This window comes from Cinclus cinclus, chromosome 8, assembly GCF_963662255.1.
Source record: "Cinclus cinclus chromosome 8, bCinCin1.1, whole genome shotgun sequence".
Taxonomy (NCBI): Eukaryota; Metazoa; Chordata; class Aves; order Passeriformes; family Cinclidae; genus Cinclus; species Cinclus cinclus.
In genome coordinates this window covers 5,095,548-5,113,525 of record NC_085053.1, presented here as the reverse complement: position 1 = coordinate 5,113,525, position 17,978 = coordinate 5,095,548, and the positions used below count along the sequence as shown (strand labels likewise).

General features: G+C 41.3%; 1 protein-coding gene across 4 annotated transcripts in view; it reads left to right on the top strand.

Annotated features, from left to right (window-relative positions):
• The first annotated feature begins 108 nt into the window (after window positions 1-108).
• Window positions 109-17,978, top strand: part of TPR (translocated promoter region, nuclear basket protein) — a 33,536-nt gene continuing 15,666 nt past the window's right edge. For 3 of the 4 annotated variants that reach the window (XM_062497888.1, XM_062497887.1, XM_062497885.1), the window contains exons 1-28: window positions 110-444; window positions 2,370-2,474; window positions 2,905-2,978; window positions 3,899-3,995; window positions 4,223-4,326; window positions 4,955-5,119; window positions 5,343-5,435; window positions 5,529-5,609; window positions 6,622-6,709; window positions 7,195-7,335; window positions 8,104-8,195; window positions 8,944-9,141; window positions 9,641-9,748; window positions 10,272-10,498; window positions 11,525-11,688; window positions 11,766-11,905; window positions 11,996-12,144; window positions 12,407-12,569; window positions 12,828-12,962; window positions 13,711-13,851; window positions 14,008-14,176; window positions 14,645-14,811; window positions 15,028-15,180; window positions 15,704-15,820; window positions 16,467-16,670; window positions 16,756-16,940; window positions 17,126-17,273; window positions 17,633-17,770. In XM_062497888.1, the coding sequence (XP_062353872.1) occupies window positions 198-444; window positions 2,370-2,474; window positions 2,905-2,978; window positions 3,899-3,995; window positions 4,223-4,326; window positions 4,955-5,119; window positions 5,343-5,435; window positions 5,529-5,609; window positions 6,622-6,709; window positions 7,195-7,335; window positions 8,104-8,195; window positions 8,944-9,141; window positions 9,641-9,748; window positions 10,272-10,498; window positions 11,525-11,688; window positions 11,766-11,905; window positions 11,996-12,144; window positions 12,407-12,569; window positions 12,828-12,962; window positions 13,711-13,851; window positions 14,008-14,176; window positions 14,645-14,811; window positions 15,028-15,180; window positions 15,704-15,820; window positions 16,467-16,670; window positions 16,756-16,940; window positions 17,126-17,273; window positions 17,633-17,770 (3,993 nt within the window). In that variant the 5' untranslated portion in view covers window positions 110-197. Of the gene's footprint in view, window positions 445-2,369; window positions 2,475-2,904; window positions 2,979-3,898; window positions 3,996-4,222; window positions 4,327-4,954; window positions 5,120-5,342; window positions 5,436-5,528; window positions 5,610-6,621; window positions 6,710-7,194; window positions 7,336-8,103; window positions 8,196-8,943; window positions 9,142-9,640; window positions 9,749-10,271; window positions 10,499-11,524; window positions 11,689-11,765; window positions 11,906-11,995; window positions 12,145-12,406; window positions 12,570-12,827; window positions 12,963-13,710; window positions 13,852-14,007; window positions 14,177-14,644; window positions 14,812-15,027; window positions 15,181-15,703; window positions 15,821-16,466; window positions 16,671-16,755; window positions 16,941-17,125; window positions 17,274-17,632; window positions 17,771-17,978 lie in introns of all 4 variants that reach the window. The other variant, XM_062497886.1, reaches the window with a different exon arrangement.

The following is a 17,978-nucleotide window of genomic DNA, read 5'->3' as shown; positions in this document are numbered from 1 at the left end:
AGGCAATGACGAGCAGAGCGCGGGAAAAGTGTGTGCGGGGGCGCGGGAATTCCTGCCATGCTGGGAGTGGCGGAAGCGGGGGGCGGTTCTCCGGCATCTCCCGAACACACGGGACATATTAGAAGCACAGACCGCTCCGTGTCCGTCATGCCGACGAGGCTGTGTGGTCTCCTAGCCTGGCTGTGGCGGCTGTGGCGATGACGCTGTGCTGCCGCCACACCCATGATGGCGGACGGCGTGGCCGTGCCGGAAGCGGAAGCGCGCCCGGCGGCGGGCCGTGCTGTGCCGGAGCGATGGCGGCTGTGCTGCAGCAGCTCCTGGAGCGGGCCGAGCTCGCTAAGCTGCCCCGTGCTGTACAGGGCAAGCTGGAACGCTTCCTGGGCGACCAGCAGGGCGAGATCGATGGGCTGCGGGCCCGTCATGAGCGCTTCAAGGTGGACAGCGGTGAGTGCGGGCGGCGGGCCCGCGGAGCGGCCGCCGTCCCCGGTCTCAGGGGAGACAGCGCGGGCACGGCACGGAACGCGATGTTGTTTTCCAGAAGCTCTCTGAGCGTGCCCTGGGGGCTGTGGGGCCGGGAGGGGCCTGGGGACGGACCTGCAGTGGAACCTGATCGGTGTTTGTCTCTCGCTTTGGCTCCTGGAGTTTTGTTTTGTTTTTTTTTTTTGTTTGTTTTGTTTTCGTTTGGGTTATTTTGGTGTGTTTTTTTTTTTTCTCTCTTGCTAAGGGACATGTATGGTTAAAACTGCATGTGAAGTGGGGTTAAAGAACAGCTTTTCGTCAGGTTTTTAACTAGCGTTCGTACGCACAGGTCTCACGAGGAAGGGCTCAGCCTGGAGAAAAGGAGGCTCAGGGGGGCCCTTCTGGCTCTGCACAACTCCTGACAGGAGGGGACAGCTGGGGGGAGTCGGGTTCTGCTCGCAGGGAACAGGGACAGGGTGAGAGGAAACGGGCTCACATTGCATCAGGGAAGGTTCAGATTCGATATTGGGAAAAAATCCTTTACTGAAGGGGCTGTCCAGCCGTGGCACACCTTCCCAGGGCAGCGGTGGAATCCCCTCCTCTGGAGCAATTTTAAAGGCCTGTGTATGTAGTATTTGGGGATGTGGGTCAGCAATGGCCTTGGTATAGTGCTGGGTAATGGTTGGACTCTGATCTTAGGTATGACTTCCAACCTAAACAGTTATGTGCTTCAATCTACTTTGGTCCTCGTTGTGGAGAAATACAGCTTTGTTCGCACAGTTCTCAAACAGCTTTAAGTTTGCATGTTACTGTTAAATTCCATTCTGTAAAATGACCCTGATGGAATCAATATTTTTATAATGATTTGGACGTGAGTTGATCACAGAGCAGTAATACCAGCAGAGAGCAGGAAACAAGAGTGTGAGGTTGTGAATATGAGTTAATTTGTTGAGGATGTGGCACACTTCTGATGTAGACTTTACTTCTACCATTTTGCTTTTCCATCTCTTCCGTGGTAGAAATCTTGGAAAATATATTACTAAGGTGTGTTGTAAATTAAGATTTTTAACAGATTTTAGCAAGTTACTCTCTTCCAGGTCCATTCTTCTCGTGTGTGGCAGGAGGGGCAACATTATTTGAGATTGTAATGTATGAGAGGGAGAAGATAAACAAACATCCCTCAGTGCTTCCTTAGAAGCCCATCCTGCCCAAGAATTGGATTAGTTCTGCTTTTACCAAGTATTTTACAGTGAAGCTCTGTGACACAGTTTCTGTTCCAGATCACAAAAATTCACATCTAATTCTCTTATTTTTTAACTGCTAAGGGAATAGAGCCCAGGAATTAATTTTAAGAAGTCTTCATTAGAAGTTTCCCCAGATCAAATCCCTTGATACCTGAGGCTCTGTGGATTTTATTGTATATGTATAGAAATACTCCAGGGGTAAAAGAAGTTCTCATGAGCCCACAGAACATAATTGGTCTGATACAATGTCTCTGGTTACATCAAAAATGTTAAAGAACTATTCAGATTAACTAGGCTCTTACATGATGGGTCATTTCACAGAATCATAGAGTGATTTGGGTTGGAGGGGACCTTAAAGCTCCTCTCATTTCCAACCCTTGCCATCAGCAGGGACACCTTCCACTAGACCATGCTGAAACATATCACAGTTTCTGAAACATGCCACTTGTCATGCTAGCAAAGTGTTTTAAGCCACCTTCCTTCAATGTGGAAATGCAGATTTTTGCCTTCAAAAATGTTGAGGTTTTTTTGATGTTCTTTTTTCTTCCTTGCTTCAAATTCTATTACATCTTAGTATTTTTATAAATTTTCTTTAGAATGATCCTTGGTAAAGGTGAGAAAGAAAAAATTGTTTATTATAACTGAGATGGCTTTGTTATTTTGCAGAACAACAATACTTTGAAGTGGAAAAGCGACTGGCTCAGAGTCAGGAAAGACTTGTAAATGAGACCCAGGAATGTCAAACTCTACGGGAGGAGCTTAAAAAGCTTCGTAAGTGGAACTGTGTAACATCCTTAAGTGTTGGGGAGCATATTCACCCTTTAGTCCTGTGTTGTGGGAACTGCTTTCAGGTTTTACACAGGAGCTGAAAATCTCTCATCAGCTGCATTTGTAGAGATGTGTTTTGGTGGTGTGTTCAAGTCATTGTTTTTTAATAGAATCTTTTGTTCTCATGGAAAAAAAAAGCCCCTTGCTGGATAGTGACAGTACAGTGGGCTTTATATTGATCCTCACAAAAGGTTCTGCTCTAAGGATTGCCTTAGCCTGCCTCAATACCCCTGGTCCATCCAGGGTGTGCTCTGGCATTCTTCTCTCTCTTGTTAAAAATGTTTGTCTGGGAAATTTTGACTCTGTTGCATTTGGAGAGTGAGTTCTGTCACATTTTAGTGGAGATCCCTCACTGCTGTTCCTTTACCCCCAGATGAGCAGCTGAAGGTGCTCAATGAGAAGAACAAGGAGCTTGAGGCTGCCCAGGACCGGAATGCGGCCGTTCAGGTACTGCTGGGCCTCAGCCAGGAGCTGAAATCCTGTGCTTCCCTGGCCCTTTGCAGCACAGAATGCACTCAGTTTGCAATGGAATGTATCAGGATCAGTACCAGTATGAGCTCAAGGAGATGTTTACATGTCCTTGGGGTGTGTGTGCAGGAAAACTGCAGGAACTTTTCAAGTAAAAAGTGATGTTTTAGCAAACTGAATGACAGGTGGGCAGGTGCTTTTGTTTCAGCTTGGATGGATTTTTCCATTCTAGCTGACATTTGTTGTGAAGTGACTTTAAACTAAACCCCCAAAATTCAGACAGAGATATCAAAAAGAGTTTTGTTTTTCCTCCTCCTTTCCCACACTCTGGCAGAATTCTGCTTGTGTTATGCCCAAAAGTCACTGGGTTGCAGGATGAGTCACTTGAGCTGAGTGATCCAGCAGAGCAGTAATTTTGAAGCAGAAGCTAAAACAAGTGTGTTAGATTTTTTTCACATTGAGAAGATGGATCTCATTGTTTTCCCAGAGGAGCTTACCAGGGTCTGACTGAAGTGCTTTGTGGTGATACCTTGAGGGCAGAGACAATGTAGCCTGTCAGTGATCCAAGATTATTGACTTTGCTTTGATTTTTATATTGATGTATGTGTTCATTCCTTGTTTACTCTGTTACCCCTTCTATTTAAACAAATAAAGATGTTTCAGTAAATTCTTGACTATCACAGCTGTCTTTTCAAGAATATTAAATTGAAATGCAGTTTTGAATAACTCTGTTGTGATTTATCTGCCCACTACAAGCCTCTTATCTCAGTGTTCATTTGGCTGGGATAACTCACGGAGGTTTAGCTCATTGCTGTGTGATTCTGAGTGTAAGTAGTGGCTATAAACTGTTCCAGAGAGCTGATCACATTTCTTTATTGCTTTTCTGCAATCTTTTTCAGAGCCAGTTAAGTCGAGAGAAGGAAGAACTGGAAGCTGAGAAGAGAGACTTGGTCCGAACAACTGAAAGGCGATCTCAGGAAGTTGAACATTTAAATGGTACAGCCAGGAACACAGTCAATAAATACTAGGAAATAACACAGCAATAGCAGAAAAACAGCAGTTTGGTGCTTGTTTTTCTTGATTTAAAAATGTGCCTTACACAGTATCTTAGTGCCCAACGTACAATTGCATAGAAAGCTATCTTGCCTGTTGTCATTCTTTACAATGTAGTAATTAAAGCTGTTGCGCAACAGCTTTTTCTAACACTGATTTCCTTCTTCCAGAGGATGTTAAACGCTTAAATGAAAAGCTTGCAGAGGCAAACACAGAAAAGGCAAAACTTGAGCTGAAGTTGGATGAGCTTCAAACATCGGATGTTTCCATGAAGGTGAGTAGGGCTTTATAAGCACAATGTGTGTTCTGCACTGTTTGTGTGTGATATAATCATCATTTTGTTATGAATCCTTGGAAAGTAATTCAAGTGTGTACCTGTTATTTACAGCAAATTCTTTTCTTATAAAATTGGTGGCTGTGACTAGAAGTGAGATATGTTTTCATAGAAGACAAGGGGTATCAGGCTGGGCAAGTATGTCCAGGCCTTCTTGGTGGCAGTGGTGGCTGCTCCTTCCTGCTAGGAAGGACTCCAGATCCACGAAGGGAGGTAGAAAGTAGAAAAATAATTAGCTGTGAACCAGTACCATTACTCTTTGGGCAGCACAAAGAGAGGAGGAAAGGACAAAAACCTCAATATCATAATTAATTTCCTCTAAAAGGCTACTTATCTAGTTCATGTTCCCAGCTAATGTAAACTCAGAGGAAACTAACTCAAATGGCAGGAGTTTCTCATTGCTTGGTAGTTGTAACTTACTACCAGTGTAATAAGGAGCACTGCTTGTATTTACCAAATTACAGTACATTTTTGCTACAGTACATTTTTCCTCTAATCAGAGTAGTTTAATTGACTGCTTTATTTTCTGTGGAACTACTGCAATCACACTGTGCAATTCTCTTTTCAGTACCGAGAGAAAAGGCTGGAGCAAGAAAAAGAGCTGCTGCAGAACCAGAACACATGGCTGAATGCTGAGCTGAAAGCCAAAACAGATGAACTGCTCCATACTGCTAGGGAGAAAGGCAATGAAATCCTGGAGCTCAAATGCAGTCTGGAGAACAAAAAGGAGGAGGTAGTGTAATTACTGAGTTATTTCTTAGAAATCGTGCCACCAGATTAACTGTATTAAAGCCAATACTTTAATGACTGTATTTGAGTGGCCCTTCATGCTCTTTCAGAAGCTTTTAGGTTTGTTTTTATTTTTAAGTTAAGAACAATGAGACAAATATTTTCCAAAATAAGAACACTGTATAAAATTTTTCATTCCCAGTCCAGTTTATTTCTTCTCTGAATAGGTTTCCAGAATGGAGGAACAGGTGAACAGCTTGAAACAGTCAAATGAAAACCTCCAGAAACATGTTGAAGAACTTTTGAATAAACTGAAGGAGGTGAGACAGCTTGAATTGTATTAAACAGCATTATGGGAATGAAATAGAAATAGTGGAATGCTCCCCTACCCTGTCTCCTCTTTCACTTGCTAGGCAAAAGAGCAGCAGGCAAGCATGGAAGAGAGATTCCACAATGAACTGAATGCCCACATTAAATTATCCAACTTGTATAAGGTGAGTTTGTTAATTCCATTACAACTTATTAACATCTTATTACATCTTATGTAATGCAGGCCAGTTTGGAGTTTTTTCCCCCGCAAAATTTGGATGTGGAAAGACTAACTTCCATTGCAAGACTTAGTGAAACATGCAAAACATTGTTTTCATTGCTGCTGTAGTAGTCAGCATTTACTTTTACATTGTTTGGATTGTCTTGGAGAATAAGCAAAACTGGGGTTGAAACAGTAATTTTTCTGCCAACTCTTTTGAGTCTTCATGTTGTAAAAATGTGGTTATCTCCTAGGATCTATTGGAATGTTACAATTTATGTGGAAAGTATGACTGTGGAAGAGATTTTCTGAGTTAGAAGTTCATTTCTGAACACTGCAGGTGTTGGTGACTTGGTTAGAACCCAGCTGAATGTCCTGTACTGTGTCAAAGGCACAACATCTAAACAAGTAATATTTGTTCTGTTTGCTCAAAGACTGAAAAATGTCCTGTAACCTTCTGACTAAGCTGAAATGTTCAACTGCTTGCTCTTTGGTTTGCACATTTTAGTGTGCAGGTTACTGAGCTCTGCTTTTTGAGCTTTCGTGCACAGATGCCCAGAGTAACATTTTACAGCTTTACACTTGGGGGATCTCAAGCTGGAAGCAAAGAAACATAAACTGCTATGTATTATGAGCCCTTAAAATTACCATACTTTACAGACTGTTTGAAATGGAGTATTGAAAATTCCCAGTTTTCTTTAGTCAGAAGAAGGAAAGAGCCAGCAGCAGCTGTAATCAGCTAAAGGCCATACATTGTATTGGGAATTGTCACATCAAATCAGTGTCTGATGCTTCTTGCTCTCAGGCAATTTGCATCCAAGTGAGACAATCCGCATGGAAAGGATTGACCAGCTTAGATGTATCTTTCATCATTTTATGCAGAAAACTGTTCATAATTTGTGGTCAGTTGAAGTTTTCATGTAAACATGGGGCTGCTGTTGCTGTGTACTAAACGTGAGCTAAAATGCTTTTTTCAGAGTGCTGCTGATGACTCAGAGGCAAAGAGCAATGAGCTGACAGGAGCAGTGGAAGAGCTGCACAAGCTCCTCAAGGAAGCAGGTGAAGGTAAGCTGGCAAAGGGAGGAGAGCAGTTGGGTTCCTTGGAGTACCTTAATGCTCTGAAAAATGGGGTTTTTGTATTCCTGAAATGAATTTCATTGAGCTTTTGGGGTGATGGAAATACTAGTCCCTTTGTAACAAAACCTGTACCTGGCAGTTGAATTTACTGATGGTTGGGGAGCTATTTGCAAATACACCTGGAATTTTACTATGGATTTTGATGAAAGGGTCTAATTTTGCAAGATATGTCTTCACTTTAGCTTTATAGTTTAGGTTTCTTTTCACTGCTAAGGACAGTTCACATTTTTGCCCTTTTCTAAGCAAAGGTGATAGAGAGTGGTTCATGTTTTTCTCACGCTTCTGAGTTTTCTTACCAGCATGAACTTCTGCAGATCATATAAAGTAAAATTTATGGTACACAGGTAAATTTTGATACTTTTAAAATAAAAATCAATCACAACACACAAGCTGCTTGTCTGATTTAATTTTAGCTAATAAAGCAGCCCAGGAGCATTTGGCTGAGGTGGAGGAGTCAAAAGCTGCCATGGAGAAGGAGCTGAGAGAGAAGATCAGTAAGCTGGAAAAGGAGCTGGAGAATGCCAACGATTTACTGTCAGCTACGAAGCGCAAAGGTGGGATAAGCTGGCACCTGAAATACAGAAGCTTTTGGGCTTTTATGCAAGGATATTGTTCTGAATTTCTGTAAGAACCAGCTGCATTAATCTAATGTTATGTTTGGTAATTTCTAATAATTTTAGAAGCTTTTTCATATATATACATGTGTTTATATATGTACATAAACATGCTCCCCTCAGCAGAAAGTGCATCTCTCATAGTTACTTGAAGTTTTTTTGTTAATCTGTTATCTTTTCAAAGAAAATGGAGAGGAACCTTTCCTTCAAGGCTGAACCAGCACACTTTTAGTGGTTTCCTGGAGAGGAAAGTGGAGATGATAAACTAGTCTTATTTTCCTCTTTAAAAAAAGGCAGCACTAAACAAACCTCTGGCCTTTAAATTTCTCTTTAACATTAAATCTTGCTTAGCTGTTTTAGCTCTGTCTTTTTTTGTTGTTTGCTACCTATCCATAGTTTCTAAAGGATAGAGAGCAGGAAGGAACAGAGGCATGGAGTACATTTGCTCTATCCCTGAGGTAATTTAATGAAAATAAACCAGTGTTCTGCTACTCCAGACATCTGTCAGTGTGATTAAAAAACAGAGGTTATGCCTTGCTCCAGCTATTTTCAACTGCTCATGTTCTGAAATTATTTAAATTTTAGGAGTCCTAGTAGCAACAGCTTTTCAGCAATTCAAATAAAGCCAGTCAGATATGATATTTAAGAGTACTTCTGGTGGGGATTATTGCAGCTTTTTGGATGGTAATTGTGGGATTGTGCTTCCAGGAGCAATCCTGTCCGAGGAGGAGCTGGCAGCCATGTCTCCCACTGCTGCAGCAGTGGCCAAAGTGGTCAAGCCTGGAATGAAGTTAACTGAAGTGAGTGAGCACAGCCCCTCCAGCAGTAAAGCCCTTGGATGCCAACAGTGACACTGAGAACAGAAAGGTTCAGGCTTGGGGCAGTCTTTGGGTTTGGGGTCATGTGTGATGAAGGCAAGGAAATCTTACTTGAGGCAGACATCTTGCTAAGTTACTAGGATTTTTTTCAACATGCCTTACAGTTTTTCTTTAGTAGATCAAATTCATAAATAGGTGAGTTTTCTTAATATAAATTTTCTATATGCATTTTTTGCAGGAGAAGCCTTTTTTTCATACTTGCATAACTTTTTAAATCTGTACTGATGTGCTTTTGGCCTATACTTGCAAAAAAATTAACAATAGGTCACACAGGTTCTAGGGGATTTTACACTTCTGTTTATGCAATTTGTGTTGTTTGTTACTGATTGTTTCATCCAGCCATGAAATTCCTCTATGCTGTGTGACTGATTTGGATGTGTCTTAAGTTTGCTTAAAACTTACGCCTTTTACATAGAATTCTTTTATTGCAGACAGTTGCACTATAAAGTTTACCAGTTAAAAATTAATATGGGTAACTTCTTTGCTGTGATATGAGTCCTAGAACCTTATTTTAAAAGTCCAGTTTGTTTTTCTGAATTAACTAGTTAAATTGTACAAAATTGCAATGCTGCATAAATTGTATGGTATGAATTGTATCATTACCTGTGTTTTCTTTTTGAAGAGATCTATACAGGCATATCAAAAACAAACCAAAATCTATTTGTTGCAGCTGTACAATGCCTATGTAGAAACTCAGGATCAGTTGCATATGGAGAAGCTGGAGAATAAGAGAATCAATAAATATTTGGATGAAATAGTTCAGGAAGTAGAAGCCAAAGCCCCAATCTTAAAACGTCAGCGTGAAGAATTTGAGCGTTCCCAAAAAGCTGTTGCAAGTCTGTCCGCAAAGCTTGAACAAGCCATGAAGGTTGGTATAAAATAAAAGAGCATGTATAATTTTGGAAAACAAATGAATTTTCAAATCTTTTATCCTAATTGCTGTTGTAAGTGTATGAAATTGATCTTTCAGTCAACTTTTATTATGGGAAAAGATGTGTTGGACTTTCTGGCTTGCGATTTCTGGAACTGTACAAAGTATTTTATAAAACCAAAGTATTTTGTATTTTTTTTTATAGTGGTGATTTACAGTCTCTGATTTTCTGAGAGAGTAGGTTCACTGTAAAGTTTAGTGTTTATTTGGTATAAAATTAGACTTCATTGCTCACTTCCCACTGGTTTTACGGCATACACCAATACATTACAAAAGAATGTGGCTTTCGATTCCGGAACACCTGGAGTTTAACCTTGGGAGAGTAACTTTAAGGAGAAGTTTGGTTGCCCAGACATGTTTGCCCATGCTGTTACCTCTCTGGAAAGGAATGTGTCCAGTTGAGGTATGATGTTTGCTCCTGTTTGTGTGCTTGCAGGAGATCCATCGCCTGCAGGACAGCGCCGACCAAGCCAACAAACATGCCTCCTTCTTTGAGAGGGAGAGCCAGAGACTGGAAGTGCGAGTGAAGGATCTCTCCCAGCAGGTAGAAGAAACGTTGCTGTGGTTAAATGTGCTGTTTGCAGTTGGTATATTCATGTGCTGCTGCATTTCAGATGTTTACTTGGAAGTTGTGTTCAGCCACAGTCATAGAGACTTTGGCTGTCCTAAGTACCTTGGTGACATTAAAGCTTCTCCTCAGGACAGCGTGGTAGTTCCACTTTCAAAACTGGAATAAGTGTAGCTGGATAGAAGTGGTGCTGCTTTAGGATAATATTGTGAAGCATCTGACATGGAAAACTCATCTATGTAATTTCTTTGTTAGATTTGTTAGATTGTCCTGTGGTCTGTTCACAGAACTGAACAGTTTATGTACTTGTGATTTATTGCTTTTTGTCAAGCTATTTTTTTCTGTCATATAATTATCTTACAAGGATTTTTTGATTATAATTGTTTGCACATTGTAGGGAAAACCCCTTAATTACCAAGTCCTTTATTCCTAATATGTTGTTTTTTAGAGCAAACTTTAGAGTCTGTGCAGGCCTTACACGAAGACTGTTCTCTTTCAGATCTGTGTGTTGTTAATGGAACTGGAAGAAGCCAGAGGCAACCACGTGATCCGTGATGAAGCAGTGAGCTCTGCTGACATCAGCAGCTCTTCTGAAGTGATCACTCAACACCTGGTTTCCTACAGAAATATCCAAGAGCTTCAGCAGCAGAATCAGCGTCTCCTCGTGGCTCTTCGGGAGCTGGGGGAGGCAAGAGAAAAAGAGGAGCAAGAAACAACATCATCTAAGTAGGTCACCTCTTCATTAACTTTGTGCTAAATAGTAACAAGGATTCATTCAAGCATTTTTCAGTTTTTTACTTCTGGTTGTTATTAATTGTGTTCAACAGTTATGTAACTCATAAAGGCAAGTTCTTAGTAAGCTGCAGGACCTTCAGATTTCTGTTAAAATGGCTTTATAGCTTTTTGTCTTATAATAGGTCCTGTTATCAAAACTTGAAGTAAAAATAATTATCAGTCTTCTAGTGAGTGATTTCACACAACAGAGCTGTTTTTCAAAAACCTAAGTTTTTATTCCTGATAGCCAAACAAAAAACTGCATGTGTGCATATCTAAATCACTACTGTAAGGGCCACAGGTGTGAATTCTGTGTGAAAGCTTCTTAGCCAGACTATATTCATGCTACTTAAATTTTTGAAATTATTTACATGAACAGAATTCTGCTGTCCAGGAAAGAGATGTACTTTCTTTTTCATCTGCAGATGGCAGCCCAAAGGCCAGTCTCCTAGAAATTGGCAGGATTCTGTCATAGGTTCACAGAATCATTAAGTTTGGGAAAGATGTCCAGGATTGAGACAAAGTTATGCCCCAGATGTTACCAGCTCAGAGCACTGAGTGCCATGTCCAGGCCTTCCTTGAACACCTCCAGGGATGGGGACTCCCAACACGTCCCTGGGCAGCCCCTTCCAATGTTTAACAACTCCTTCTGTGAAAAAAATTCTTGATGTCCAACTGGAACCTCCCCTGACACAGCTCGAGCCCATTTCATCTTGTCCTGTCCCTTATTCGCTGGGAGCAGACCCCGAGCCCCTCCAGCTCTCCCCTCCTGTCAGGGAGTTGTGCAGAGCCAGAAGGTCCCCCCTGAGCCTCCTTTTCTTCAGGCTGAGCCCTTTTCCCAGCTCCCTCAGCTGCTCCTTGTGCTCCAGTCCCTTCCCTGGACACACTCTAGCCCCTCACCATCCTTATAGAAGGAAGGGGCCTAGAACACCCAGATGTGCCTCTCTGTGATGTTGAAGGCAGCTGTTGTTGTTTCAGGATCTCTGAGCTCCAGAGCCAGCTGGATGAGGCTGTCAGTGAGCTGCAGCAGCTGCGGGAGTCACGGCAGCACCAGCTGCAGCTCGTGGAGTCCATCATCCGCCAACGGGACTTGTTCCGCATCCTGCTCACCCAGACCACGGGGGCCATCATTCCTCTACAAGGTACCCAGGCTGCAGGGCTGTATGATCTTCTCTGGCAAGCAGAAGTGTTGCTTAAAACTCCCTTTACCTTCCTGTAGCTTCAGGTATGTTACCAGAGGAGATCTGTCTTACATCTACTCCAAAGCGTCCAAATTTACCTCAGTCCATGGCAACTCCTGCTCCAGTGTCCATGAGTGAGTCTGTGGAGACTGTGGAGGCTAAGGCTGCTCTTAAGCAGGTACATTTTTCAGTAGACACTGCACAAAGCTGTCCCTAGTTCTTTTTACTCGCTTCTGGTAAGCACTTTTGTGTCTGTTCTTTGCTGCAGTTGCAGGAAGTTTTTGAGAACTATAAAAAAGAGAAGGCAGAGAATGACAAACTTCTGAATGAACAGAATGAAAAGCTTCAGGAGCAGGTCACAGACTTGAGGTCACAAAATGCCAAGATATCCACACAGCTGGAATTTGCCTCCAAACGGTAATTCAGCTACATAATAGCATTCCCTTTCGTGTTCCCTGGCTGCTTGATATTGTTTGCTTACTTAAACATTGATACTGACTATTCTGTGTAAGAGCATAAAGGAAATAGTGCAGGTGGGATCAAGAGCAGAAGCTGTATTTGAGTGAGTGGTGTATGTGCAAACTGAAGCATAAAACCATGAAACACCCAGCTGTGTGTGTGGCCCTGTTGAGTTGGACAGTGCAGTGTGGCAGACTTGCTTTGCTGTGTTCCCTGGAAGGTACGAGATGTTGCAGGATAACGTGGAAGGCTATCGCCGGGAAATCACCTCCCTGCATGAGAGAACCCAGAAACTCACAGCAACCACTCAGAAGCAGGAGCAGATCATTAACACCATGACTCAGGACCTGAGGGGAGCTAATGAAAAACTGGCAGTGGCAGAGGTCAGTAACAACATGTGGCACTGTGGGATATTCTAAGGTAGCACTGGAGTTTTCCTTACGATTATGCTGGAATGTCCCAAGTGAAGAGTGGAGATGTAAGAACATTGCAAAGTGTTTCAGTTTGCAGGGAAAGCAGAATGTCCAATAGTTCTGTTCTTACTATTCTTGGCTTAATTCACATGGATTTTAAAATAATACTAAGTTTAATGGATGGATTTGGGATTGACAACAAAGTTTTTATTATTTGCTGCCTTCAAGGTGAGAGCAGAAAATTTGAAGAAGGAGAAGGATATCTTGAAGATGTCAGATGTGCGCCTGACTCAGCAGCGTGACTCTCTGCTGGTTGAACAAAGAGGACAGAACTTGCTGCTCACCAATTTGAGAACAATTCAGGTATGTGGTGCTCTTCTTATGCCTAGGTTGATTGTCTGTCAGGATTTTCAATAAATACCCATGAAAATCAAATAAGACTCATGGGGCTGAGTCTTGATGTGGACTTTTTGTGGTTACACATCAACACAGTATAAAATACTTCAGCAGCTTGTTTCAGCAAGTTTGGGATTGTTTTCCTGCATTATGGTACTCTGTTATTTACCTGGGCAAAGTCCTGCAAATTCTGAGTTGATGAGAAGGATTTTCACAACTAAATGGACACAAAACACATGAAACAAAGTGAAAGGAAAAAACTTGTAATGTTAATTTTTATGATAGCAAAATTTAACAGTGCCTGCCATGGTAGTTGATTTTGCTGTTATGTTATATTTACTTTTATGCATTTATATAATTTATTATAATGTATAGTGATATTTAGAATGTGCTTCAGGATGCACATTTTATCATGTGACTGAATTCTATTTCTCCAGTAGATGTTTTGGAGGTTTTTTAGTCCATGGCATTAGGCTGCATGAATAGTAGATTTTCTTCTAATAATATTCATTGTATTAACATTATTAATAAAACCTTTCAAAGCTAAGTCAAACATTATAAGTGCTACTTTTAATCAATTTCTGTATCTACCTATTATTTAATTATTCTTGGGATGGGAGAAGTATTGTGACAACTTTGTATGAAGTGATGCAGTAATTCAGAAGAAAATCATTGAGTTGTGTTGTAAACAAAGTGCATTGTGCTCTTTTCTCAGGGGATACTCGAGAGATCTGAGACAGAAACAAAGCAGAGACTCAATAATCAGATAGAAAAGCTGGAGCGTGAGGTATCTCAGCTGAAGAAGAAACTGGAAAATGAGGTGGAACAAAGACATTCCCTTACCAAGAATCAAGAGGTGAGTGTAAATGTGCTGCACTTGTTTGGAGGAAAATAAAGCCCCAGGTCCTTCTGCCAGAGTGCAGCGTGTTCTTCTCCATACCTGACATGTAGAATGATACTTGGCCTCTGCCATTTGGGAATCATTGCAAACTGAAGAACCCTGTGCCTGCAGGTGCATATCCTGGACCTAAAGAGGCAGCTGGAGACGGAGACCAGCCGTCACATCAACACAAAGGAACTCCTGAAGAACGCCCAGAAGGAAAGTGCCATGTTGAAACAGCAGCTGAACAACACTGAGGCCCAGCTCACGTCCCAGTCCTCACAAAGGCCTCCAGGGAAAGGTAAAATCTTCCTCTGCAGATAATTTCTCTTCGCGCTAAGCATTGCCATCTGCAGGAGGGTAAAATTCACCATCCATAATAATTAGATTTGGGACAACAGTACACTAAATAAGAAACCACCTTCTTACTGCAATCACATATTCAGACAGATGATAACCACCATGATTTGTAAATGTGAAATTCACATCCAAACAGTCTTTCACAAAGGGGAAAAATAATGCAAAACTTCTTAAAGGATTACTTTTATTTTTATTTGAAGGAGCTTAAATGTATTAGGTTATATAGTTTTAAATAGTTAACAGTGCCTGTTGTAAGCCCTTATTTTTATGCGGGCTTAACAGTTTTATTTAGGGAAGCTTAATGAAAGTAATTGTTTTTATTATGTTACCTTATGATTCAGTTTTTAAGAGAACAGAGGGTTTAAAACTAAAGTAAACTTCAGTTAATTAATGTGTTCTAATATTGCAGGTCAGCCAAGTACAAATGAAGATGTGGATGATCTTGTAAGTCGGCTGAGACAAGCTGAGGAACAAGTCAATGACCTGAGAGAGAGGCTCAAGACTAGTTCCAGTAATGTGGAGCAATACAGGGCCATGGTTCTTAGCCTGGAGGAGTCCCTCAATAAGGAAAAACAAGTAAGCAGTTAATCACTTGTTTTTATTTAGTTTAATTTTTTTTATAACAAAAATTCAGTGCTGTTTGTGATTTTCCACATTTTCGAGGTTGTTGTTCTAAATTAGATGCTGAGAATACCCATTCTGGCTTTAAATTACTAATAAAATTCCGGTTTTGTATCACAATAATGTATTTAACTGGATAAAAAATGGATCTCATGATGGATTTTAATGAAGGTGACAGAGGAAGTTCGTAAAACAGTTGAAGCTCGTCTGAAGGAGTCTTCAGAATACCAGGCACAGCTGGAGAAGAAACTGATGGAGTCAGAAAAAGAAAAACAAGAACTGCAGGAGGAGAAGCGTAAAGCTGTGGAGAACATGGAGCAACAGGTATGCACTGACCTCCCCCAGCAAGAGTCCCCAGGAATGGGCTTTCACAAAGCTTCCTCAGCTTCATTTGGGTTTCATGGTGCAGCAGTGCCCTGAACCATGTCTTTTCGAGTGTACACAGGGCACCTGATTTTGTGAGAGGTCTCCAAACATGAGCAGTATATTCACAGTGTCACTTCAATAGAGGGATTGTGTCTAAAGCTGTTACCCTCTGCTTGAACTTTGAGCAGGAAAACATAAGTAACAGTCTTTGTGAGAGGTTTCAGAAGGAAACAAATGTACTATAACTAGAATTACTGCAGGCCCAACTCTGAAAGTAAAGGGTTATATTTTTACCAGGAAAGAGCTCTGTGTATTAATGTCAAAATATAGAAAGTATTTGTCTCTTTTAATACTAATTTAAATCCCTAAGTAGTAAATGAATAACCCTTATGAATTACTGTGTTCAGTACTCTGCAAATGCTTTGCCACTTAGTCCTGGATTTCTTCTTACTTTGTTTTTGTTGTTCCCCTGTCACTGCAGCTTTCAGAACTGAAGAGAAGTCTGTCAGCTGTGCAGTCAGAAGTTCAGGAAGCTCTTCAGAGAGCCAGCACAGCTCTGAATAATGAACAACAGGCCAGGAGGGACTGCCAGGAACAAGTATGTTTGTGGTGTTTGCCTATTTTAGCCAGGGTCAGCTAAATTTCTGTTAGCTTTCAGTTGAACCCAAAACTAAACTAGTTACTCAGGGTCTGCTGGAGGCAGAAAAAGTGTTGGGAGAGCACATTTTCTATTTTGGGAGCAGCTGCTTATTGAATGCAATAGCTTTCTGTTTCCAAGTTCTGTCTCAGTGTGTAAAAAGACTTGTTTGGGAATGTAATTAACTAGTTTTAATGAATTGGTGCCTCCATGCCCTGAGAAGGGAGCTGAAAATGCTGCCAGTATGACAATGGGGAAAGTAATTTTCTAACCCAAAAAATAATTGTCATTTTTTGCGACTGTGGGGCAGTGTAATTTAGCAGCAGCTGGTAAGATTGTCTCGTTACTGTTTTTTTTAAAGGGAATTTTCTGCAGAGGACAATTCCAGCAGCATTAATTGGTGTCAAGGATGATGAAAAACTTTTGGCTATTTAATCCAACCCCAAATGTTGTAGATGGGCATTTCCATGTTTCCTGTGCTTGAGAATAGCAGAAGTTTTGGGCAGTGGTTTTCTTTTTGCTTTGTGGTCACTTAGTTTTGTCTCTTTGTACACAGCAAACATACAAAATAAGAGTAACAGAGTTGATTCATTCTGGTTTTGTGCAGGCAATGATGGCTTCTGAAGCTCAGAACAAATATGAGCGGGAATTGATGCTTCATGCTGCTGATGTGGAGGCACTACAGGCCATCAAAGAACAAGTCGCCAAGAACGCAGCGGTGAGGCAGCAGCTGGAGGAGGCTGCTCAGAAAGCAGAGTCTGAGCTCTTAGAATCCAAAGCCTCCTGGGAAGAGAGAGAGAGAATGATCAAGGTGTGATGGGCTTTGTTGTTTCAGTGGGTTTTTTCAGTTAACAGAAATTGAACCACAGAAATCACAATCAGTGATTTTGTTGTAGGATGAAGCTTCAAAACTTGCATCCCGCTGTGAGGATCTGGAAAAACAAAATCGATTGTTACATGAGCAGCTGGAGAGCATGAGCAATAAGATGGTGACTTCCATGAAAGAAGCCATCCCAGCTGCAGCAAATGTTTCTCTTAGTGAGGAAGGCAAATCCCAGGAACAAATCTTGGAAATTCTTAGGTAACCTTAGCTCTGGGTTCCTTCTCCTGGGGGTTATAAATTAGATTTGAACTCAAATAGCTCTGTATTACTTTATACTTGAAGGATAATGTTAAAAATTCAAGTGCTGTTTTGCTGGTGGGAGGTGGCTGTACTACACGAGAACCTTTTCCTGGTGTGATGTGGTGTTGAACTCCTCCCTGCAGGTTTATCCGTCGGGAGAAGGAGATTGCAGAGACGAGGTTCGAGGTGGCGCAGGTGGAGAGCCTGCGGTACCGCCAGAGAGTGGAGCACTTGGAGAGGGAGCTCCAGGAGCTGCAGGACAGCCTCAATGCTGAGAGGGAGAAGGTGCAGGTATGGCTGGGGGGTTAATGCTTATAACTTCAATGAGTACAGGGCTGTTCTGGGGCTGCCTGTGCCAAAAAATGAATTTTTGAAAGAATTTGGGGTTTTTTTAACTGAGATTGCTTGTAACCAAATGGAGTATCTTGTTCTGAGTCTTGTGAGAGAGTGGCAATTCCAAAAATCTCATAATTAGGGAAAATAAAGATAATTTATCTTTTTTCCCCCAACTCCTGCTTTCCATTGTCTGGAATTTGCATGTGAGATAATGAATGCCATGATAGCTTTCCAAGGTGATGTTATACCAGATCCACGTGGAGTATATGTGCATGTGCAAGCAAAACAAATTACTGAATTGACTCTTTGCACAGGTAACAGCAAAAACTATTGCACAGCATGAAGAATTAATGAAGAAAACTGAGACCATGAACATACTCATAGAAACCAACAAGATGTTAAGGGAGGAGAAGGAGAGGCTGGAGCAAGAGCTACAGCAGATACAAGCAAAGGTTAGTACTGAGCTTCACATAAACCTTTCAGGTATTCAGTGCATGAGTTTCATGTCAGGATATACCATTGCTAAGTACAGTAAATTACAGTATTTACATTATAATTATTCCTTGAACTCATACACTAATGAGGAAACTTTCCATTTCGAATTTTAAAAGACATTGGTCCATCTGCAGCATTGGAAAGCTTGAAGTTCAGTTCCATTAA